This window comes from Lissotriton helveticus, chromosome 2_2 (genome assembly GCF_964261635.1).
Source record: "Lissotriton helveticus chromosome 2_2, aLisHel1.1, whole genome shotgun sequence".
Classification (NCBI taxonomy): Eukaryota; Metazoa; Chordata; class Amphibia; order Caudata; family Salamandridae; genus Lissotriton; species Lissotriton helveticus.
The window spans coordinates 51,380,004-51,405,208 of NC_136060.1; the positions used below are offsets into that span (position 1 = coordinate 51,380,004).

At 42.0% G+C, this 25,205-nt stretch overlaps 1 protein-coding gene across 4 annotated transcripts in view; it reads right to left on the bottom strand.

Moving 5' to 3' along the window:
* The window catches only part of FAT1 (FAT atypical cadherin 1), a 318,166-nt gene that overhangs the window by 283,562 nt on the left and 9,399 nt on the right, over positions 1-25,205 (bottom strand). For all 4 annotated transcript variants that reach the window (XM_078678099.1, XM_078678098.1, XM_078678096.1 and 1 more), the window contains exon 2: positions 11,939-15,221. In XM_078678099.1, coding sequence (XP_078534225.1) covers positions 11,939-15,197 — 3,259 coding nt within the window. In that variant the 5' untranslated portion in view covers positions 15,198-15,221. The remainder of the gene's footprint in view (positions 1-11,938; positions 15,222-25,205) is intronic.

The window sequence follows — 25,205 nt, forward strand, 5'->3', positions numbered from 1 at the left end:
ACAAGCAATACTAATCTGATCAACCTGAATAAGGGTCTCTAATAATTGCCAAGTCTAAATCAAATAACATCTGGCACTACTTGTATTATGAGCACAACTCTATGCCAGAAAGGTTCATCTGTACCTAAACTTATGGTAGCACTAAATGACTGTGCCATAATGCCCTCCAACCCATTTCCTATTTCAACTGTCAATGCTGAAAAGACACCTGATAAAGTCTACAGACAGTTTTGGGGGGCTATTATTACTAATAGGAGCTTATAAAGCGCACTTATACCCAAGGGCGTCCTGGCGCTACATACTGACTCCCGAGAGAACATGCAAGGATCAAATCCCTAAATAACCAGGTCTTAAGCCCATTTCTGAAAGAGAGGAGCTCCGAGGCATTCCTGAGATGCACGGGCAGGCTGTTCCAGGCTTTTGCTGCACAGTAGGAGAAGCGGTTTCCTCCCAAACTGGCCTTTTTTATTCGTGGCACCGCAGCTAGTCTGCCTTCGGCAGAGCGAAGCGTTCTCCCAGGCACGTACCACTTAAAACAACTACTCAAAGCTGGGCCACTGCCCATCAGAGCTTTGAAGACAGTGCACAGGGCTTTGACTTGTGCATGTCTTGTTACAGGCAGCAAATGTAGTTGCCGGAGACCCGCTCATACAGAGGCAAACCTAGGGATCCCAGTCAGCAGTCTTGCCGCCGCGTTTTGTACCAGCTGCAATCAGTACACGTCAGGTACAGACTATTACAGTAGTCCAAGCGTGACAAAATCAGGGCTGAGACTGCGGTCTTGAAACCATGGGCTGGAAGATTTATTTATTTTTTCTTAATATCCGATGGATATGAAAGCAAGTCGAAATCACTCCACTAACCTGATCCCCGAAGTCAAGATTTTGGTCCATGATAACACCCAGATTTGTTATCTTCCCAGTGGGGATTAGTATCTTTCTCAAGGCCTCAGGTCACATATCGGGGGCCCAGATGTTGGGGTTGTTCCCAAATATGATGACCTCGGTCTTCCCCGCATTCAGCAGTTGGAAGCCATCCAGCCAGCAACATTTTTCAGACAATCATAGCATCTCGCTGCCATATCCACTTGGGACCCTCGTTGTATGGATAACACAATTTGCGTGTCACCTGCATAGGATGCAAGTTGCAGGTCAAAAGATCTTATCAAGGCCGCCAACGGGCTGACATAGATATTAAAAAGTGTTGGACTCAGGGAGGACCAATACGGCACCTCGCAAGGGAGGGAAAAAGTTTTTGATATGTTCAACCCCAGGTCAACTGTTTGTGTTCTGTCGGCCAAAAAGGATTTCAGGAGGCTCCAGGCAGAGCCAACCACCCCCACCCTTGAAAAATCCAACAGAATCAAATTAGCCACCCCTACCTGGTCAATCGTCGCTCTAACCTCCTCAGTGGCCTTAAGGGCCAGCTCTGTGCTGTGACCTGCACGCAACCCAAACTGCGTGGGGTCGAGTGCCTTGGTCCTCTGAAAGAAAGCGCTTAGTTGCCAATTTATAGCCTTTTCCTGCACCTTGGCCGGAAGCAGGAGTCGTGCTATTGGTCTGTAACTATTAGGATCGTTTTCATCCAAATTAGTTTTTTTTATTAAGGGAAGTATCAAGGTGGATTTCCACCTCCTAGGATACTCACCCACGTCAACGTTGGTGTTAAACTCGGGGGTAAGTGTGGATGCGATGACCTCAGGGCAAATTTGAAGTACCGCAACCAGGCAAGGATCATTGGGGGATCCCGGCCGAGCCGCACGCAGTAGGTTTAAGACCTCCGTGGTCTGTAGGGGACTAAACCCCTCTAATCTGCCCGAAGACATGCTCGGCCTTGATTCGAGGTGGTTTGCTGCTTTCCCCACCTCCCCTTGGTCATTGAAAAAGGAGGCAAAGATCCCTTCCACCTTATTCTAAATAAGGAAGCTAGTGATTCACACAATGCCGGGCTGCTATGAGAGCTGGGTGTAGTAGGGATAGTCAGCTTTGAGATGGTACTGAACAGTTCTCTGGTGGATGAGTTGGCCATCTGTATCTGCTCAACGAAATAAGCTCTTTTTGCCTCCGATATCAGTTTTTTATATATGGTGACAAAGGGTATGATTTTTCGAAGGGATGCTTGAGCAGTTCTCTATAAGAACTCAGACATTCAGTATTTGTTAATGTCCACAAATCCAAGTTTCCAAGTCTTTCCTCATCTACAGAGGCAGCTTGTAGGGCTGACCTATAATTGCAGCATTATTTAATCTGGTCAAATATTTTCAGCTGCACAGAAGACATTTACTTTTAATAGTTATGCTGAGGACTTTAGTCTCCGGAACAAAGATAGGAATTCTTTAGTTGGAAAACAAGCTAGATAATAGAGTATGTGAATGACTGATAGGTAAGACACAGGTTTAGCTGCTACACGTTTTGGTTACAAACGCATTCTAGCCAGTTTAAAAGATCCTCTTAAGCCTTTATTTGGAGACTTTTTATCTCCCCCATTAACAATTTTTTTTAGCTAAATTACCTGCACGAGGACAACCATAGAAATCACTCCAGGACAAGGTCTGAATATTGGTCTCAGCTAACCTAAATTACCACAACTTTAATTCTGACCGCAAAATATCAAAGAGCCACTCTCAGAAAACCAGTAATGCTGGAGTTGAATAATAATTGAAGTAAATAAGTCATGCTAAGGTGGCAACATGTCCAGGTTTACGGTGCCCAGGGCATTTTCCAGATTACGGCATTAAACAGCTAAAAAGGGCAAGATCTACTTTGAGAAAAATTACATAAAATAGAGTTATTCTAAAGATAAAAAGGGAAGGCCTCTATTTGGAAGAAAATGATCATCAACCCCCACCAAGTGACAGGCATATTGCTGTCATGTACTTCCTTTCATGCCTGAAAATGTTGAAGGGTGGTATTATGATGCAAACAATACAACACTAAGCTTGTAATTGAAGAAAACCAGAATTATTTTTTATACCAAAATCTGGTCTGATACTGGCGAAGAGAGGATCGGTTTCGTTACCAGACTACTCACACAACCAAAAAGAATCTCAATACACAACGTGAAAATTCTTCTGAATTTTCTGGAACCAATGAGTCCAAGACAACACCGCTATTTTGAAGCCACGAAGAGACAACATAGCACGGAAAAGATCACTGAATAACAGTTGAGTGAATCGAAGCAGAGGGGATATGAAGTATTTATTTATAAAGCGCAGACTGTGAACTCAACGCCCAGTGCTCAACCGGAAGAGGTGAAGTCATTCCACAGAAGAATGCTTTGAGCTTATTTTCATCAACATGCAATGAATCGAGATACTGAATAAGTAAATACAGGAGCCTGAGCATAAAATGTGTGATACCATATTCAGAACCTCAGAACAGGGGAACAATCAGCAGATGCAGCCTTTCTGAAGCTAGTGTGCTCCGTCCTATACTCGATTATCTTGCTGCATGAATATTCAACTGTGCATCTAAGAAATGTAGTGCTGATTCAACTCTGAAACACTTGGATTTCAAACAAATGTAGAATTTATGACTTAACAGTATTTTATGCCTAAACATCACAACAATCAGAAGACTAACAAAATCCTGTATTGGAGATGAAATGGGGCCCATGTGAGGAACGACGGAAAGAGGTATGGTCAGTCAACATATAGCTTTGAGAACTACTACGGTAAGACTCAAAGAACCAGGCCAATAATACCAAACACAGTACCAAGATTGAAAAAAAAATAAGTATAAATCACAGCAAGCACATTACTGTAAGTCACAATGTATTATATTAGATCTGGAATTCACATTGGTCACGTTTTTGTTTCTTATTGTGTTAGGACATGTTTGGGGATATGTTAAGCACAAACCGCATTATCTACACAAACTTTAACAAAAAGAATGTGGATGAGCATAAATAGTGGGGCGTCAAGACAACAGCAACCACTGGAATTAATACTAAACACGTTTGCTTAACTACAACTTGCCCCGCACCTCATATTTCGGAGTCAGGGTGTTTAACAACATAGTAGAAATGAAAAACATTGCCTACAAATATTAGAAAAAAAACAGTTTCATTTATTACCAAATATGTCGATCTTGGAAGAGAGCCTATGAAATCTGAAAATAAGCAGATACCCAGCCGCAAAAACAGAAGAGCACAGTAGGGAGATTGGGTGGAATTGCATTTGAAAAACAGTCTCACATGTGTAGCTTCAAAACTTCACACGCTAAATATATAGGTTTAGTGTGGAGATTGACATGAAGCATGGGCCTATGCAGCACACTCCACCAAAGGACTAGAACACATATACGATTATGAAGAATTTTTTTTGTTGCAAAACTGACAAAAGTGTTACTGTGTACAGTGCAAAGCCCCAACAACCGCAAATCCATCACGCTGGCACCACTAATAACCTCATATGGCCGCATAAGTGAGATAAGTTGCTTGCAGACAGACCGAGGTGCAGATTCATAAATGGAGACGAAGTAGGAGGTCATTATGTTATTGCAAGTTCCTGTTCGCGGTGGAAGACGCCATCAAAGAAGAAAGCCGAGAACACAAAGATTAGACGCCAATCTCGCCTCAGGCCCTGCAAGCAAGGCCCAGCTGTTGCCTCTTCGTGAATGTTTCATGTATTTTGTCAATGACTTGACTGTGCCCCCGTCTGCACAGGACGCATACACTGTCAAAACTATGCATTATTAACTCTCCCAGGACGCATAAGACATCAGTGAAGGCATTAAAATCGGCGAAGTAGAGGGCAGCTGCCAAAGCAATGAGTACCAACGCATTTTGTTAAAATGCACCTACGCGTAATATTTTGTATTGTAACTATGTCGTGAGTGCATGGTCGTGACTGAGTGGATGCTCACAACAAACACTTAACGGCAGACTCTGGCCCTATATTTAATACACATAACACTACACTATGAGAAAATGATCAATTACTGACGCAGAATTTTGTAACAGAGTAAACAAAATAAAAAATACCAATAGCAGACTGTTTCAATTTCTCAAAACATGAAACAACTGTTATTGTGAAAACATTATGAGCAAAAAGAGAGATCAGCGGGGTTGCCCTTCTTTAAAGCACAGAAAACCCGAGACAAGAAGGGTGACGCAAGTGAGGGGGGGCGGGGGTACTTCTTTGCGTTAATCATCACAGGCCACAACTAGACTGTGATTAAATATACCGAGAGATTATCAGATGAGCCGAAATAGGCTCGCTTCTCAGCTCCAATTACAAGTCTCCTCCCTAGGAGACCAATTAGTCAAGCATGCATAAAAAGCTGAATTACCAGTGACCGTCCGGCTATAAAATGAACGATCCCCTTCAATCGAGGCAATTTATGAATACAAAAAAAACATGGAAACAGAAGAAGGACATCCCAGTCGCGCAGATCAAGGCGCGCGCCGCCCTGAAAGCTCAGGAATGAGCTGACAATGTGGTTTTATTTAGGCCCCGCCGCGTTAAAAGAAATCGCGGCACAGCTATTTCCATGCAACACAAACACTGAAAAAGTTGCAGGCCCCTGCTTAGCATTCTCGGAGGCAGACGTCTGAAGTTCCTATCCCCCTGTGGCCGATAGCAGATTGCTTTCTGTCGGACTGCCTAGCCCTCGAGAATGCCTAAAACATTGCAGATTAAATTCATGTCCCAAGATCCATTTGAATGAAAAAGAGGTTCTTCCTACCACGCTCTGAACTTGATTTTAGTCCTAAGAACTTCATCGCCATTCATGAATTTTAGAGAACATCACAGGTTTACATACTCTATAGCACAGCAATGTATACACGAACCCCCGAAATGCTATTGTGTTTATTAGTATACATTATTATTAATGTGCTCCAATATGCCAGCTCCAAAGCTCGATTCAAAGACGCATTATGTCCCAGAGACAAGGAGAAAATATTTGCCCAGGATCAGAGGCGCAGCTGAAGGAGAGTGAACAGCAGCAAGCAATCAACTGGCTAAAAAGAGTCCAAACTTAAAGCTATGCTTCAAAACTGGACTATCTGTGGGTTATTAAAAGAGTTACTTTCATTCAACACGGTGCATAGTAACAAAATCTGTAAAAGAACACTGCTGGGCTATTAGATGCATATGGTAGTAGAGGAGGAGTTGAGGAGTACACCATAATGGAAACTAGGTTTATTTAAACACAAACATCATGCTAGATCGAGATGTACGCTGGTACTAAGGGGTTAGAGAATTATGGTGATTTGGTGAATAGTCGTGGTACTTCCCTAACTGGATGCGATGGTGCATCTTAACGTCCTTGTTCAACAGTGGGACAGGCACATTGCTTGCATATAATCTGAGAGGAAGTCCAATGGACAAATCCTGAAAGCCTAAAAGAGTGGAATGTCAAAACAGAGGATGGTGATTTTGGGACGGTTGTGAAGTTACAATGGGCAGAACAAATACTTCTTCCCAGTGCACACCAGGAAAAGGTTTCAGTGAAGTATATAGTAATCAGTTATATGCATGGGTTTGAGAAACAGTCGCAATGCGTGGAGTTTACTGAATTTGGCACTTATCGAGCCAAGCTAATGTCAAGAGGAGGGAAAGTGTGACCTAGGATACAGAAAATTGTACACTTGAAGCTCACATGAACCCACTACAATAGTAAACTTTGTACAAAGGTAAGGCATGGATTACGGCTCTGGTTGTATGGAATATTACATAGATATTGTTAGTTCAGAACTTGCTATCTGGCTAATGTTGCTGCGGCGGAGATGAAGGCTTTCAGCAAGTATGCATTTCTAGGGTGTCTGGTGGAGAAAATAATGGGGGTAAACTGGAGGCTTAATGTGATCGAAATGCAGAAGTACTGTATATCTTTTTAATGAAGCAGCACATAAGGCAGATGAAGGATTTTGGAAACTATGAAAAAAAGCAGTTTTATCCACAGAAAGAGAATATGAAAACCAAGATAGAGACAGAAATTAACACACGCAGGTGGTGTATAGATTTAAAGAAGAGATAGAACCAAGGATTGGTTGGTGGCAAGTTTGTGGTACAGCTGGAAACCAACCTGAGAATCAGTGATACAAATCCATAGCAAATGTGCTGTAAAGAAGAGATAACATGTAACTATTTAAAGAGCGAGAAACTGTGGATACAATGATACAACTTAACCAATGACATACCCACATCAATCTAATGGTTCAATGACTAACACCACTAAGATTACTAGTCTTATTTTTCTGAGCTAAATATACAGCGTCTTGACAACAATTAGCTTAGAGTATTTAGGTCTATAAAAGTTAAAACAAAACACACGTTTGATTTATCAACTCCACCATTTAAAAACAATGTTCTATCTTGGTCAAACGAGTATTATTTCCAAACATTTGACCTCATCAGTCCTCTTGCACAAGCTGGACCTGGTCTGCAGAAAAAAAAAAAACAGAAACATGTAGCCTGCGTATGTCCCCACATACAGTGGTTACCCCCCACCCCACTTTAGTCCTCGGCTTTACATAAAGGTTGATTGTACTGGTTATCATGCCAGGAAGTGAACTGCATTAAAAGTGTCCAATCCAAGCAATATCCTTTGTCAGAAAACTGTTACTTGCTAAAGGGGAGGAACTTTCAAACTGAAGATTAAAGCTATAGACTGGAGGCGAAGAAAGAGATCATCCTTTGTGCTAGTATGTCATAATTTCTTGGTAAAACTACAACTTTCCAAAAAATAGGTAAGTTTGAGCACTGCTCGTTTAATGCCTGTGTAATATAGTTCACTGTGCTCCAAGGTTAACTCCCTACCCAGGAGTAAAGTACTCAAACAAATATAGCAAGACTCTATTCGGCTTGTCTCCGTGGGCACAAGTATGTGCTGGCACTCCAGCAATTAATTCAATGCAGAATCGTTCAACTTTTCAAAGAATTTAATTTTTATTTTCAGTTCAAATAGCGTTCCTTGATGTTAATTCACATCGTTGTAGAAATTTTCCATGATTTCACATCAAAATAACTTTCTTATTCATCTCAGTGAGTAACCTCCCAATGCATTTCGGCGCGATAGCGCCTTTATCAAGGGATCTGTGGATCAGAAATAAATTTCATTAGTACTACCCTCTTTTCGCCATCCACAGTGTGTTTTTTTAAAACAAATCCTCAGAATATAACTAGTGACATGTGTGTAATGATACGTTTGCCCAATTGATACAGTTCAATACAAATTAGTTAACATGTTATTCGTAACTGTTGCATATTAGACTGTTCAAGAAAAACGAAACCAAAATCGTCAATGCGCAGGTTTGTTACGCGTTACTGAGCTCTCAATCCTGACGGGGTTGCTACGCTTGTATCGCGGCTAGGGGAGCGGGTTTCGTGCGGTGATTAAATTAAAACTCACAAGATCTTGGGAAAATGCGGTATGCCCGGTTGTAATAATTGCGCCCTCCTTACAGATGCCTGGATTTAAAATCCCAACCCGGTTAAATGCTTAGTGCCGCTCAGTTGAAACTCTCGCTTACCGCTGATCAAAGTTGAGTGACGCGCTCTGGTTACCGCTTCAATGAACTCCGTTTCGTTACGGCGGAGTTCTGGGCGGGAAACTATATACAAACGTCACAGGGACGCGCTGTGGGATACGCCTGTGCGCAAAGAATGTTGGGACATGTATTCCATAAAAAATTAAAGGGCAAGTTACACAAATTCGAACAACCCGGTCAAAACATAGCAAGCAGTTCATAAGTTGCATTCATTGAATATCACGAACAAATTATAGATAGCATAAAAGTTCCACTCTTTCATTGAGCCCCCCAGGTTTTAATGAATGCAAACGATAAATCCATTGATTTTCTCTCTTGAGAAGTTGCGTTTTATTGTTGATTCCTTCATGTCTCTCCACAATTTCCAGAATACACGCTCTCAGTTGGGTGATATCATGCTTGGCTTCCATGAAATGTGTGGCCACTGTAGATTTGAGCATTTTAGTCCTTATGTTACTTTTGTGCTCGTTTAGTCTCACTTTTAACTTACGCTCTGTGTGACCTACATAGTGCAGATGGCAAGGGCAGCTTAACAAATAACGAACGTCATCTATTTGTATTCTGGAAATTGTGGAGAGACATGAAGGAATCAACAATAAAACGCAACTTCTCAAGAGAGAAAATCAATGGATTTATCGTTTGCATTCATTAAAACCTGGGGGGCTCAATGAAAGAGTGGAACTTTTATGCTATCTATAATTTGTTCGTGATATTCAATGAATGCAACTTATGAACTGCTTGCTATGTTTTGACCGGGTTGTTCGAATTTGTGTAACTTGCCCTTTAATTTTTTATGGAATACATGTCCCAACATTCTTTGCGCACAGGCGTATCCCACAGCGCGTCCCTGTGACGTTTGTATATAGTTTCCCGCCCAGAACTCCGCCGTAACGAAACGGAGTTCATTGAAGCGGTAACCAGAGCACGTCACTCAACTTTGATCAGCGGTAAGCGAGAGTTTCAACTGAGCGGCACTAAGCATTTAACCGGGTTGGGATTTTAAATCCAGGCATCTGTAAGGAGGGCGGAATTATTACAACCGGGCATACCGCATTTTCCCAAGATCTTGTGAGTTTTAATGTAATCACCGCACGAAACCCGCTCCCCTAGCCGCGATACAAGCGTAGCAACCCCGTCAGGATTGAGAGCTCAGTAACGCGTAACAAACCTGCGCATTGACGATTTTGGTTTCGTTTTTCTTGAACAGTCTAATATGCAACAGTTACGAATAACATGTTAACTAATTTGTATTGAACTGTATCAATTTGGCAAACGTATCATTACACACACGTCACTAGTTATATTCTGAGGATTTGTTTTAAAAAAACACTGTGGATGGCGAAAAGAGGGTAGTACTAATGAAATTTATTTCTGATCCACAGATCCCTTGATAAAGGCGCTATCGCGCCGAAATGCATTGGGAGGTTACTCACTGAGATGAATAAGAAAGTTATTTTGATGTGAAATCATGGAAAATTTCTACAACGATGTGAATTAACATCAAGGAACGCTATTTGAACTGAAAATAAAAATTAAATTCTTTGAAAAGTTGAACGATTCTGCATTGAATTAATTGCTGGAGTGCCAGCACATACTTGTGCCCACGGAGACAAGCCGAATAGAGTCTTGCTATATTTGTTTGAAAACTACAACTTTCTCTGTAGAAGCCAAGGAATTGATCAGGTAGATTTATCCTAGGCCCAGCAACTTACATTAGCCCACAAATGCAGACTCCCGTGTAGCTTTATGGATAAATTGCAATTTTACCAGCATTTGTTTCAGCCATTTTCTGCACACTTTTGGTACAGGCTTTCTGCTGTCAGCCTCAAATTAGGAATACTAACGCAGGTAAAAGTAGAGCTATAGCTAACTACAAACGCTAGGTGCAATATATGAGACATGTTGTATGAGGCATGCACATTCCAGCCATCAGCAGATTCATCATAGGCTTTTCACAGTATCCAACTGAAGAACTTTGATAAATTAAAGGAACTGTAGCACTGAACTTTCCAAGTCTCACATGCTGGTTGGGACCTTAGTAGCTCCATCTCCTACTCTGAGGACTACAGATAGATAAAAAGATGACAAGACCTAGGGAGGAAGAAAAGCAGATATAGAAGGGTCTCTGATCTCTGCTAAATGTTAGGATTCAAAGAGGGACTGTTCATTCACAGGTCGAAGCAACGCCTCATTTCAGGAACGGCCTCATTAAGAAAAATAAATTTTACCCTCAGGAATTCGTCCACACTGTGAGAAATTGTACTCACTTTACCAAGAGAGTTAGTTTCAGGTAAAGGTGCACAAAACCTGACGAACAAGGGAAACACCACTTCATAGCATACAGCGGATAGGAAGACGGTAGCAAAAGAGCTCCCTATCACTTGCTCAGACGAGGCAACCTCGAAAAACCAAGCTCTGTTCAAATTATGCATCATGTCTGCTGCAAGAATATCTAACCACACACTTCAAGCGTGCAGCGGGTGAGCGTGGTCTGATGATTGTCCTAGTTGCATTGTGGTGTTCATGAAGAAAGCAAATACTAAGTGCTGCAAATTGGTAACCTGAGAGCCACCTTCCAACACCACCTTATTCTAAAAATACACCACAAGGGCAAAGACTAAAATCAAGACAGGTTGAGCTCAATGGACAGAGGGCTAATGAGATCATCTGTTCCAATAGCCAACTTGAAAACAATGTGAAAAGGTCCCAGTCATGATGGGCATGTCATTGGTGATTCAATTAATCCCGGAGGATCCGATGCATGCCAAGGGCTGGACGAGGAATGTCAAAAAAATTATGCACTATTAATTAGCATCATAATTTTGAGGAGAAAAAAAATCTGATTAGCATTCCATCCGAATTCAATGAAAAACTATGAAATATTTGGAAATCTCTTCGCCCAGTATTCGCAAAGGTATCTTTCAAGTCTTTTGTCTGACAACAAAAGATGGAGCATTTTTTGAAACTGCAGTCCTTTTGTCCCCACAACAATCACGCCTGAAACCTCCATAATGAACATGAAGGAAAACGAAAGTAAAAACTGTGTGATACGGTTTAGCATTTTGAAGGTGCAAGCCACTAAGTGGCATGAGGCCAGAAAAGGCTTTAATACAGGTCAGCATCTACCTGTAACTTAAGTAATATTCCATTTACTAATCATAAAAAACGGAATTTCACAAACGTTCAATTTTTAAAATATTTTAGGATAATAAATGACATCTGAAATTAACAAACCAGCTCTGCTGGACTGGATTTTTCCTAAATCTAAATAAAGTATTACACTCTGCATCCCGATATTTACTCAATTCTATCGAACAAGTGATAACAGGGAGTTTGGTACAGACAATTTGCAAAATCAATGTATTATACAACAAAAAAAATACAAAAGGCAACAATTTCAGAAAAGACATGAAACTAGTCAGATTAGCCCAAATGATCTTACCTTTTTGTTCATCTATGCTGAATGTGCCAACACCTGACCCATCTCTTATTGAATAGTGAATTACTCCATCACGTCCTGTGTCTCCATCGTGAGCAGATAGCACCATGACTGGGGTCCCGATAGGGACATCTTCTTTAACAGAAACTTTTTCAACAAAGTTAGAAAACAACGGAGGGTGCAAATTCTCATTTACATCGCCAATCTCAACTTCAACGTAACAAGTGGAAGACAATGAAATGGGCTTTCCCCTGTCTTTAGCCCGTACAGTTAGGTTGTACATTTGTTTCTCTTCAAAATCCAGCTCCTTTACAATCCGTACTGCTCCAGTTAATTTATCGACATCAAAGTGCCCATCTCCTGACTCTAGCAGACTGTACCGTACTTGACTGGACTGTCCCAAATCAGGATCGTGGGCTTCCAACCACATAATGATGCTTCCCACGGGAAGATCCTCTCGAACTTTTGTGCGATAATTTAATGGAATACATTTAGGTGGGTTATCATTGACATCATCTACTAATACTCTTAGAATCACAGATGAAAATAATGGAGGATCTTCTTCAGCTTGGTCACGCGCCTCAATCCTAAGGTAATGCACAGGTTCAGCTTCACGATCTAAGGACTGTACAACTTTAACTATGCCAGTTATGCTGTCAATTTCAAATATTGATGTATCTGTAAGTATGGAGTACAGCACTTCCCCGTTTGTCCCTAAATCCTTATCAAAAGCTTCAATTTGGATAATTTCACTATTTAGCTCTATGTTCTCACTAACAGTTATAAAATAGCTGTCCTGTAAGAACTCGGGATGGTTGTCATTGGCATCCAGAACCTTAAGATTAATAAGATGCCAAGCTGATTTTTGGGGGATTCCAAGATCATACACAGTAACGTTTAGGACATACTGATCTTTTAACTCTCTATCAAGGGGAGACATCACTTTCAGCCAGCCAGTGTCCATGTCAACAGTGAAACTGCTATCGTTGTTGCCTCCAGAAATAACATACACCAATTTTCCATTAAAGCCACTGTCAAGATCAGTGGCATTCAACAGTTCAACGTGCGATCCCACAGGAAGGTCTTCCTTAACTTCCACTGAAGTGGGGACCGTGTTTTTAAACTGTGGGGCATGCTTGTTCACAGAGTACGAGTCGAAGAAAACATCTTCAACCTCTCCACGATTATAAAGCTTATTAGCATGCAAGAGCTTCTCTGCAAGCATTTTAGCAACACCAGTTTCTTCACAGTGCATGATGGCTGGTTTGCGACTGGTTGCCACAGTTATGTTTATGTACAGTGGCACAGCTGTGTTTTCTCCATCTGTAGCAATAATCTTTAGGCTGTGGAATGAAACTTTAGCACCTAGGCCATCTGACAGAGACTGTTTCAGTGAAAGTACCCCAGAGTTTGGATTTAAACTAAATAGATCAAGTTCGTTTCCAGATACAATTTCATATTTCACCAACTGGAGTTCATCTGCATCTATAGCAGACACAGTAGTTATTTGTTCTCCGACACCCAGCTCCTTCGGAATGGTCCCTTCACAACTGGCCTTCTCAAATAATGGAGTGTTGTCATTTAAATTGTTTAAAACTATAGTGACAGGAATCTCAACCTCCCTGCGATAGGGCAAGCCCCAGTCAGAAGCCCGGACCCTTAATGTGTAAACCCTTGGCATTAACTCATAATCTAGGTCTTCAGAGGTGCTGATAATGCCAGTGAAATGATCAATTACAAATGGTGAGCGGTTCAGGCTTGCAATGCTGTAACTTACATAGCCGTTTTCACCCTCATCAAGGTCTACAGCACTTATGGTCAGGACACTGGTTCCCACTGGGACATGCTCATCAATGGTAGCTTTGTAGGAAGTCTGCATAAACTCTGGGGAATTACTGTTCATCTTTTTTACTCTAATCAGAACTTTTGTATAGGCCTTTTTGTCACTTGTCATCACATCAAGTTCAAAGTGTGCTACATCTTGGGCTTTTATTGGTTCTAAAGTGGAAATAAGACCAGTAAACAGATTTAGGCTGAATTTGCTATTGTCAGCTGTATGCTTAAATACATATTTTACATTAGAATAGTTCGGTATTGCTTTTACCATGACGACCGCCGTCGATGGTGGAGCAAATTCACTGATCTCGGCTTTGTACATATCCTTTTCAAATTTGACAGGTCCAGACCTGAACCTCGGGGAACTTATATGAATAACCTTCACAGAAGAGAATTGGGATGGACTTCCCTTGTCCTTAGCTTGCAATGTTAGATTATATCCATAGGGCTGGGCTTCCCAATCAATAACTCCAACAGCTTTGATTTTGTATTCCTTACTTCCTGGAGACGTTCGTACTGTTCTGAACTGCAGCAGAGGGTCCCCTGCCACAATGCTTAAAGATGCTATCTCTCCATTCAATCCTTGATCAGCATCATCAACTGTTACAATGGCATATGTGGAGTCTCGGTACATTTCCGAGGGGGTGAGTGTGACTGCTGTGAGGACAGGCGCATGCTCGTTTGACTGTTCTATATGTATAGCTATCCTTGCCATGCTACTAATGCCACTGCTACCATACAATTTCATCCCACGATCCACAGCAAGGATTTCCATCTCATACAACTTGGTTTCCGAATAGTCAAGCTTTCCCGTTAAAATGATGACACCGCGGGTTGGATGTATAGCAAACATATCGGTCCTCTCTTTAAAACTGTAGTAAAACTCCCCATTGGTTCCAATATCGGCATCCGTGGCACTAACACGTGCAACACTGGTCCTTATTGCTGTACTCTCGGGTAATGAAACGCTGTAGGAGGTTGGTGAAAACAGAGGCCTTAAGTCATTTGTATCCAGAACCTGTACCCTGATCGCTGCACGCGCCTCAGCATTGGTGTTTTTATCCACCGCCTTCACAGACAGTGTGTAGTGGTCTTTCACCTCTCTGTTCAAAGTAGCTGTATTTCCTCCCTTGGTCCTTATCCTCAAAAAGCAGAAGTCTCCCAGAGTGTACTCTTCTGCTTTAAAGAGGTTTTCATTGTCACCAGACACGATTTTGTACCTTATATCCCACAGCGGGTTTGTGATGTAAATGCCCATTTTTACAGGATGCTCCACATAGGTCTTGGCAGCAGAATTCTCATAAATAGTAGCATTATACTGGTGTTCAGTAAACTGCATAGGAGCAGCATGGTCGGATCTGTGCCTTCCTTCACAGTCGCCAGACAGCAGCAGCAGCAGCAGCAGCATAGTCAAGTATCTCCACATGATGGCAGGTTATCTCCCAAACTCCTGAAATAAAGAAACAAAAATGATGAGAACCAAGAACCAAACGTTATGACTGCAGTATCTATTTCAAGACTTCACCCCCCTCCACACTTATTATTTAAGAAACCATGCACCCGCGAACAGTTTGTTGTAATGCACAATAAACACCAGCTTCAAATGCACTCTCACCTTTTGGTTATGAGGCATTAGCACGTTTTACAACAATAAAACGAATCAAAGTCACTTTTGCCTTTTATTAACGTTGTGCAAAGTTCACTTGAGTTGTGCTCTAATTTTCTATAGTGTGTTTATTGCATTTCCAAACGCTAGTTCTCTAAAAGGCTCAATACTCCATTTCTCAAAGGGCACTGCTCCATGCTAATAGTCTACAAAGTAGTACCAGTGTCTGGACCAGTCTGCTGTCCCACATGTGGGTCAATCTCACTTCTAGCATAACAGTGAATAGTCTTGCACTTGGGGTACACTAGAATATTCTGCTGTCCTACAAATACCTCAGTTTCTGTTCTCGGATAAAAGTGAATAGTCGTGCACAGGGGGTATAGAAACAGACATCTGCCTCTTCTCCGACACACTTTTCTACAGCCACATAAACATTATCAAGGCTGTCCTGCAGCAATGTATTTTACAGACCCTCAAAAGGATAGGTCCGATACACAGGAATGAAGATTAACAATGAACACTGACAGGTCAGAACCAAAGAATTTAAAGGATTCTATCTGACGAGTCAGCTGTAGGGTGTTTTTTTGTCTTTCGGTTTTTAAGAAGGTATATTGCAGGGATAGGTCTGCCCAGAGGGCAGGACAAACCTATTATCGCTGCATGGTTGCTATACATCTTATTTGAAAACCAGAGCAATGGTATGGACTGCCAAAAGGAACTGCACTCTTCCCAAGGATTTCAGCCAGAGTCTGTATAGGAGCCAGAGACCCCTCTCCCAGGTGCCATTCGCCTGTGCCTTGCACAAGCAGATTATGCAGGTTTGATTTCAGGTGCATTAAAATGGGTGCATGTAGTAGATGAACACATGCTCAAAGTTCTACTTTTAGGCCCATGGCTTAAAAAAGCAGTGTTTTTTAAATCAAGCTCAACATCAAAGCCATTTTCTTTGATTACAAAAGCACTTCTGATGGAAGTTTCAAGAGCATGTATTTTGGATTATTCAAACAGGAGCAGAATTGCAGCAGCAAACATACATGGTTGACTAAACTCAGTCAAAAACATAGCAGGGCTGACAGATGAAGCAAACGTATCGGTTCATAAACCACCTCCACCGGGTGGCAAAGACCTTCAAAGCAGTTTTTATAAGCTTGATTGAAGGCTTGTGTGTAGGAAGGTGAAGCGAAGTGGCCAGCTCCTGTGGTCTGTGGTTTCCAGAGAGCGCTGCATGTTAAGAATGTCACCCATGCATTGTGCCCACCACCACCCTTGCACTAGAACGTTCGCCTGAAGAGAATATAAATAACACATTTTGCCTTTGATATGAGCAGAGCAGGCTTTATTTCTTCCTTCCATTTCACACATCAAAACCCTGTAACACGGGTGTATGCACGCTAGATCCTGGAGGGCCAGATCCGTAGCTGGTGGGCAGAATAGCCAATGTCTAAATTAGCTCCCATAAAGGCATGGCTTAACAACCAAACCAGGGTTCTTCATTTAATAAAGAGTGTCTGGAACTCTTATTATTTGGGATTGTTGACAGTGCAAGATTGGTCCAGATGACTAGATTCTTTTTTATTCTCACTGCCTTTAACTCCTTCCATGCTGATGACGGCCCCCGTCCGTCATGCATCACGGTGGGCGTGTGCTGATGACAGCTGGGGGCCGTCATGAACCCACAGACTCAATAAAACGGCCACACAGGCGCAGAATCGCGGCCGCGCCCAAGAGGTTAAGATTCATAAAAAATACATTCTTCTTTAGGGCATATCGTATTAATATGGCATGGGTCCTACCCTACCAGCAGCCGCGGTCGGTAGTGGGATGATCAGCAGGGCGGTGACGTGGGGAGGGGGAGGGGCAGGGTGGGGGGTGGTAATGTATGGATTACGGAGTTTTACAGGTAAGTAAACATAAATAAATAAAACGAATTTCGCTGCGCGCACTACATCGCATTTGGTGATGCAGTGCGTTCAGCAAAATTCGTTTTATTTATTTATATGTTTACTTACCTGTAAAACTCCGTAATGAATACATTACCACCCCCCACCCTGCCCCTCCCCCTCCCCACGTCACCGTCCTGCTGGTCATTCCACTACCGACCGCGGCTGGGACCTCTGTTTGACACCCCATTTCAACCTAGCAACCATTTTGGGTTATTGTTTGTATGAATGATTTTCCGACATTTGGTATAACCGTGTGTCTTTTTCATGGGTGATACGATAATGCTAACAAGTGACATAATTCGACAGATACTGTAGCAGAACACTTAGCGTAAAAAAATACCGACTGTGGTCCCATCAGTAATTACACAGACGACACTGCTGCCAACGTTAAATATTTGCCAATCTGGTGGCATATTAACACCGTGCCAGGATCTGAAACAGCATATTTACTTCATAAAGAACCTTGAAAAGCTGTCACAAAACAGATGTCATTTTGTCGGCTCCTCAGATTGTATTTAGATTGAAAAGGATTACACTTGAATTTGTGAAACACACACTTCCATCTCCCGCCTGATATACTTGGAATAGCTTCCAAATGTGTCACTTTATCACAGGCAACTTTGCAATCATTATGCGACTTGCCGTAATTCACGGCATTTTTAGCACCCTTTGCTCAGTTTCCGTCTGATCTTGACGAGCACAATCTGTCACTTGTAAATCAAAGACAGGCCGTGGCATTAGCACTGCATGCTGCAACAAGGAAGAAGAGCATTTAGAAAAATAAATTAAACTCAGATTTGAGACGCACCTGCCACAGATGAACAGAATGGCTCACGGCTTATAAAACATTCATAAGTCGAATTGATAATAAAAAATAGGTCGTTTTAAAAACTGGACATTGCAATTGGTGGAAATGAAGCAGTTTCGCTGCATTTTTATTTAAAATGTTCTTAAGTCCAGAATCTCATTGGAATATTATAGCTTGTGGACAATAGCGCTGCAGTACTTTGCAATGTTTATGGTCAACTATGGCATATACATGCAAAGTAATAAGGCTGCAAAAAGAGCAGTATTTCAAGCAGAATTCCACCCTTAAATCGCTGCAACTGCTCAACGCCTAGATACACAGCCTTAGGGAGATAATCTAACGTACTTATGCAAAGCGCACATGGTGTGTAGGCAGCAGCAGCAAGTGTGCTCTTAAAGGGCAAACAAATGAGTTGTGGAACAAAAAGTGTCTTTAGTAGATTGCATACTTTGCAAGTCTTCCATGAAAATGAGGGTATGTAGCAAATACAAGCACAGGGAGGTGAAAAAAGCCTTTATGCATGCGCACATCAACTGGGTGAAAAGTTGGGGTGGTGATTACACCACGGCGTCCACAGCCGCTCACTATTGGGGAGACAGGGTGGGTGGGATACACATACATTTACCTACACTGTGTTTGTCCACCCACAATCCCACGAATAAACGAAGGAACTCTACTTTCTGTTTGAAAATGAATGCAACGCCACTGTGTAGGAAGAGGTTAACTATCCCTTGGGATTGTCTGAAATGTCTGCTTGCACTATGAGGTCTCTGATGCTGGACATCACATCACGTAGACATTAAAAAACTGCAGGGATTTCTCTATAGATACTGTGGGTACTGCTGCTGAGTAATAGGCACGTCCGTACAATGACACATGGGAATCATGCAACACCAGAGAACGGTCAGCTTTGATTTATTTGCAGTACCGCTCCGTGGCATAGCTTGGAGTGTGTGCACACGGGCAACTGTGGCAGCCACGGCAAGGGTGGTGCAAATCTGGACTGCAATGTATGACAGCTCAGAAGTTGTGCCGATGGCCTTTAAAAAAACATCTAGACAATAAAATGGAGGGAAGACACCAAATGTGCAAGGGCTTTTTTGGCATTGAAATAGTGCTGTTGGTAGGGTCACCCAATCATTATACTCTGCTAGCACATTCTACACATTAACACACAATGCCTAGACTTGAAAAATACCCCCTAAATATCGAGCCGTGCCTGTAGACTCTTCACTCTTCGGAGCATCACACTATCCAGAAAGCCACTATGTTGCCTTTCATGTGACCGCGAGCAGTTTGAGCAAATTAATGCATCCCTTGTACTTAATCAGCAGAACGAGATTATATTGGCGTTAGCTGCATTTTCGTGTTTACTCTCACATTCTATATTACTTTCCCATTCTGCTTCTCATTTTAGAATTTCAGCGGATATTTCCATTACGGTGACATCTTCTAGCATAACTCACAAAATACAGAAATGCAACAGTGACATTTTTGCAGCAAACCCATTTACCTCACTTTACCTCGATTTGATCAACAAAAACTATTTTTCTTGCTGTTTGCTTAGTGGATTTACCACTTTGTTGCTTCGGCTTGATTTAACTTTGATACATTATTTTTTAATAATAGATATTAATCCTAAAATGTAATTACATTTAAAGTGCCCCGAATAATGTGAACTGCTTCCAGTGGTTCAGAGGCTCAGAAATTTGTTTTTTTTGTGCCCAGATCTTTCCTACACACGCACACACACACACACACTCTTAGAATCAATCCCTGCAGTCCTCAATTCGGGACAATGTTACAGTTTCATTGTCATTCAAAGATTTACTGAACCACTCCTCGATACAAAATAGTCTATCCAAACCCTCCGTTCACAAGCAAATGTTGAGTTTAGCAGTACCACAGATGGCACTAAGATCCCTTGCCCAGCTGGACAGCCACCGAAAGGAGTATCTGATGCGAACTGGTCAGAACAAAGTGACGGGTAGGTTTATCACACAGTAAAACATGCATGCACCAGCCCTGAGCTCCAACATAGGAAACAATAGCTCATCACTCATGAGCACTCAAATGACCATGAGCCATGCTACACTGACATCAGCTTCAGAGGTGCAAATTACTGTAGTAAGCCAAAGTCCTTTTTCAATACCAAATCAGTAATTGGGTGTCAAAAAAGAAAACCACTCGAGTGAGTTTGACACATCAGACACAAAAGCAAAGTTTAAACAATGCGAAAAGCTGCCAAACCATGCAATACTAATTATAAGGGAAGCAGTCGGCATGGAGACCCTCTCAAAGGACTTCTGTACAATCTTACCAATGGAAAGATGCGCGAGGCATCGCATGACCAAGTATTTCTTTAGGTTTCGTTTCCCACTTCTATGGCCGTGATTTAGAAATAGTTTAGCAGTAACCGCTATACTTGCCATCGAATGACAATTGGTTTTAAAGTGACCCAGCATTTAAGCTAGAAGTTAGCAATTGGTTTTATTACCTGAAGCGAATAACAAGATTATGGAGTAAATATAATACAGACAGCCTTTTCTCAAGCCTAAGTGGTATCAGGGAAGACCTTCGTGGGTTCAGCCTTTTCTCAAGCCTAAGTGGTATCAGGGAAGACCTTCGTGGGTTCGTTGTAATGTGCACCTCTGCAGTACAGTGCATTTCTGTTCATTCTTTACACATTTTACAGAGTTTCCAAGCGGGCTCCGACACATTAGTGGAAGAGGTGTGGCGCCGCGGCCAGGGCGACTGACGCTGGAATCTGGGGACCACGGTTCGATCCCCGGCTCCGGCGGCAGGTCAGCCCAGCACCATGTGACTCTGGGCACACTTAATCTTCCCGACGGCCCCCCAGCGCCTAGAGACCCTTACGGGTGATTGTGCGCTTTACAAATGTGGACTTTACTTTACATTAAACTAAGCATTATTTTCTGAGGGATTCGGGGCAGCATCCATGGCCCTTGCCTAAATTGACATTTTCTTTGCTAGGAAGTAAGTAGCATTCTACCTCTGGCCATCACGGTCCTTGGGGAGTAAAGGTACTCAGGTGGCTTAATTTGGTTTTCATCACAACCTCAGTCTGCAAGTCCCTCCCTGTCAATAGTAGGAGCCTGTACAGGGTAAAGTAATCAACACGTCAACTACTCTAAAGGTTTTATTCACTGTCGCGACTCACGTAGTAGACTTCTAGGTATATATATATATATTATTTTTTTTTAAACAGTATCCCATTGTGTAACAAGGAAATACGCTACATCTTAATAAAGTGCTGTAAAAGCCAAGTGAAATATGTCTACCTGGAAAATACCACACACACAATATTAATGGTGCCATTGGCATGCAAACAGGGTTTGCATGACATTTCCAATCCATCTTCCCATATCATTGGGTGCACTTTATCTCCTAACTCTCGCCAACAGTTTACTAACATATGCGATCTAATCGCTGAGGGGGGTGGGAAGGGAAAGTGGGAAAATTAGAGGAATAATGTAAAATGGCACATTTTGAATCCAAACTGAGATCAGGGCTCAATGTGCGGGATTAATTAGCAATGGCAGTCAACCTTGCCACTGCCAGACTGACCCAACAATGCAGACACAAGAATGGCATCATGTTTCGGCACTTTTCACCCAACGCATTTTCTTTGCGGTGCACTTCGAAATATCGTCAGCGAAATCTTATTTAAAAATGCTACCTCTGAATTAAAGTTTCTGGTTAAATACAGCCACCTGCTCTTGGTACTTTCTGCAACTGGAACTCTCTCCGAGTCCTTATCTCAAAGCTTTTTCTTTTTTATATGTCTTGCTATGGACTTAGATGTTAATTATTTAATATGCAGGACCGATTCAAAAGGCATTTTCTGTGAAGTAGTTGTGCCTTACTTCCGGCGTAGGTGCGACTTACTCATGAACTTCCAAGAGTAAGACATGCTTACTTTCAAGAATAGATGATGTTCGACATGCATGGCTGCACTCTCCAACAAGCATATCTTCAGGAACACCTCCCCGTGGTTAACTCCTGGTGGCCTGCTGAACCGGGATCCTCTCTGTCCCTGCAGACCACACCTGGAACCCTCAGCATCATCTTGGACAGCAAACTCACAATGAAGAACCAGCTCAGCGCAGTCTCCTCTGCCTGCTTTCTCACGCTGCGCATGCCCTGAAAGATCTTCAAATGACTCAGTTTCCACCACATGCACCGTCACTCAAGCCATTGTCATTTGGACTACGTTAACGCAATACACCCAGGAATTACTGCACACCTCCTGACGAGACTGCAGACCATTCCAAACTCAGTGGCCAGACTCATCCTCAACCTCCCCAGACTGACCCATATCACTCCTCACCTGAAGAACCTTCACCTGCTCCCTGGCCACAAGAGATGGAAATTCAAGATTCTGACTCCAGCCTACAAAGCCCTGCACAACCCAGGTCGAATTATTCACTGTCGCGACTCACGTAGTAGACTTCTAGGTATATATATATATTTTTTTGAAACAGTATCCCATTGTGTAATACATACATACATAGCCCTGCACAACCAAGGTCCAGTTACATCAACTACCACCCGACGTTGCACCATCCCTCCAGGCTCTTGTGAACTGCATCCCTCCCCTAGCTCAGAAACCACCCCCACCACCCCTTGCATCTGCCGAAGCAACAGTGGAAGACGGGCACTCTCTTACCTCGCCTCAACGTCCCGGGACAACCTACCCCTTCATCTCTGGACTTCACACTCTTTTCAGGAGTTCAGAACCGGAATCAGAAGAGGCTACTCAACTCAGGCCATCCAAGCAGCTTGGATCTCAGCGCCTGAATGCCCTTGTGGTTGATTAGATGCGCTTCATAAACGTGGTTTGATCGATATCTTTACTCATTGAAATTTTTTATTTAGTTACATTGAAATAAGCAGTAACACAACTACTCGCATATAAAGCTTTGTGAATTAGGCAATGTGAATCCTACTGCAAGGTCAAGGGCCTCCAAGTGTTTCACAAATGACACGGTCCGCCCTACTTCAAAGTCATTACAACAGTTGTTTACCGATTGAATGATTGTGTGTGCTTGCTTGCTTGCTTCAATGAGCCAAGAAATAGGACGGACAACTTGGAAGTTAATCTGCTCGAACAATTAGTGGACTATTAAAGGCATTATACACACGGCCTATAACCTAAAAGAAACCATTGGTGAATTTGCATTAGGATTTTTGATAAAGCAGGTATTTAAGGCCATATGTAACATTCACACCGGTACATCAAAACAAGCATGCATATTCAAATGCAACACTTGCAATGTTACACCTTCGAAAAACGGCCAAAAGTGACATTTTGACGATAAAAGGCTTTCATGGATTGACATGATGGAACGTTAAGGTAGTTAAGAAACCCCAGGTAAGTACCACTAAAAACAAATGGTTAGTAATAAGAAAGATTCAACTACTGCTGTACAAGTGTGTCAAGTTGTTATTTTCAAACGGAATGAAGAATTACAATAAGATACACTAATAGAGAGAAGCTCTCAAGAGCACTGTTAACTTCCACGCCCATCAACTGTAGCATCGCATGTTCAACATTCGACAACAAGTTTCCTCCTGCTATAAAAAGACCTGCACATTCAAAAAAAGATATAAAGTTCCCACTTCATCTTGGTCGATATTTGAATCTGCCCATATTATTAATTTTCATTCAATGCTTATTAATTCTCAGTACTCCAAAAAGCAGTGGACATTATTCCCTATTTTAAGGTTATCACACAGATCAGCCCACAGAGGCTGAAAGGTGGCGATGACTTTGCTAATCAAGCTGAAACGTGAGCAGAAAGCACTTAACCCACGACCCATCTTGGTGGAAACACACAACTTTAAGTTATGTGACTGGTGCCCCTCCAAGCTCAGGTATAATCAGAAAACTGAGCCCAAATAGAGAGGTCTCAAACACGCAATATACAATGACTTTAGTTCATATCGCCTTGTGAGATTCTTACAGGTTTTTAGAAAGCTTTAAACACCGAGACGTTCAGAATACAACCCCGTATAATAGTTGGAGTGTCATTATTTGGCAGAGATTGAGCCGATCTTCTTAGGACATCTGCTAAAATATTCTATCTTGGTATCAGCTAAAATACAAACCTTGATTTCACAAACTTGAAATAATAGCCTTCTACAGCCACCTAAAGGCTAGCCAGCAGGCGCCAGGAACAGCCTGCCGCATCACACAGCTCACAGGATTATTACTGTAGCATTTATAAAGAAACTATAATCATTTAATCACAAGTGTGTGTGATCATATCATTGCTATAAATGAGTACCATAACACAAACTCAGCTGCTTTAGCCTTAAGTACTGTTCCGCAGCAAATGATGGAAGTCCTTCCCAGTCTCCCAAATGACCAAGAGAAGCTCATTACATCTTAAGGGTGTTTGATAAAGTGTGGGCAGGGGGATAGGGGAGCCACAAACAACTCTGGAATAAAATACCTAAAGAGAAAACCTGGAAGACTACCTCCATTTTACCATGTACTGACAGTCATGGCTTCTGTTCAGATGTTGGCAAGTAGCAAAACCTTTATTCTCTCGTACTTATGAGTGTGCTAGACTCGTCATCTTGCAATTACACCGGTGTGCGCATATCAAAGGGCTGCTTCCATCGTGCATAGGAAAATACTGTAATGTACTCAACTTTAATCTAGGGGTTTAATATTCAATATTAGCTAATATACAGGTAACCCTGTAACATACAGATTTAAAAAACTGCTATTCTAGCAAGTGCAACTCTAACCGTAAGAAAAATTTAAAAAAGCTTCCAGCCCAAGTTTATTATTGTTATTAACGCTACAATTTTATTTCATGCAAATAACTAGTTATGACACAAATAAACCGTCAAAAAAGCAATATCCAAGTACATTGCTTTTTGGCCAATATTGTGAAACCGAGGAGGGCCTCTTGTCATGAACGTCCCAAACACAAGACCCACCTTAACGATCATAGTCCGCTTTGAAAACAACGACTTTGTTTAATGATTAATCTGGGATAATAGGAAGGTTCTTAATTTGAGGAGCTGGTAATCACATTAACC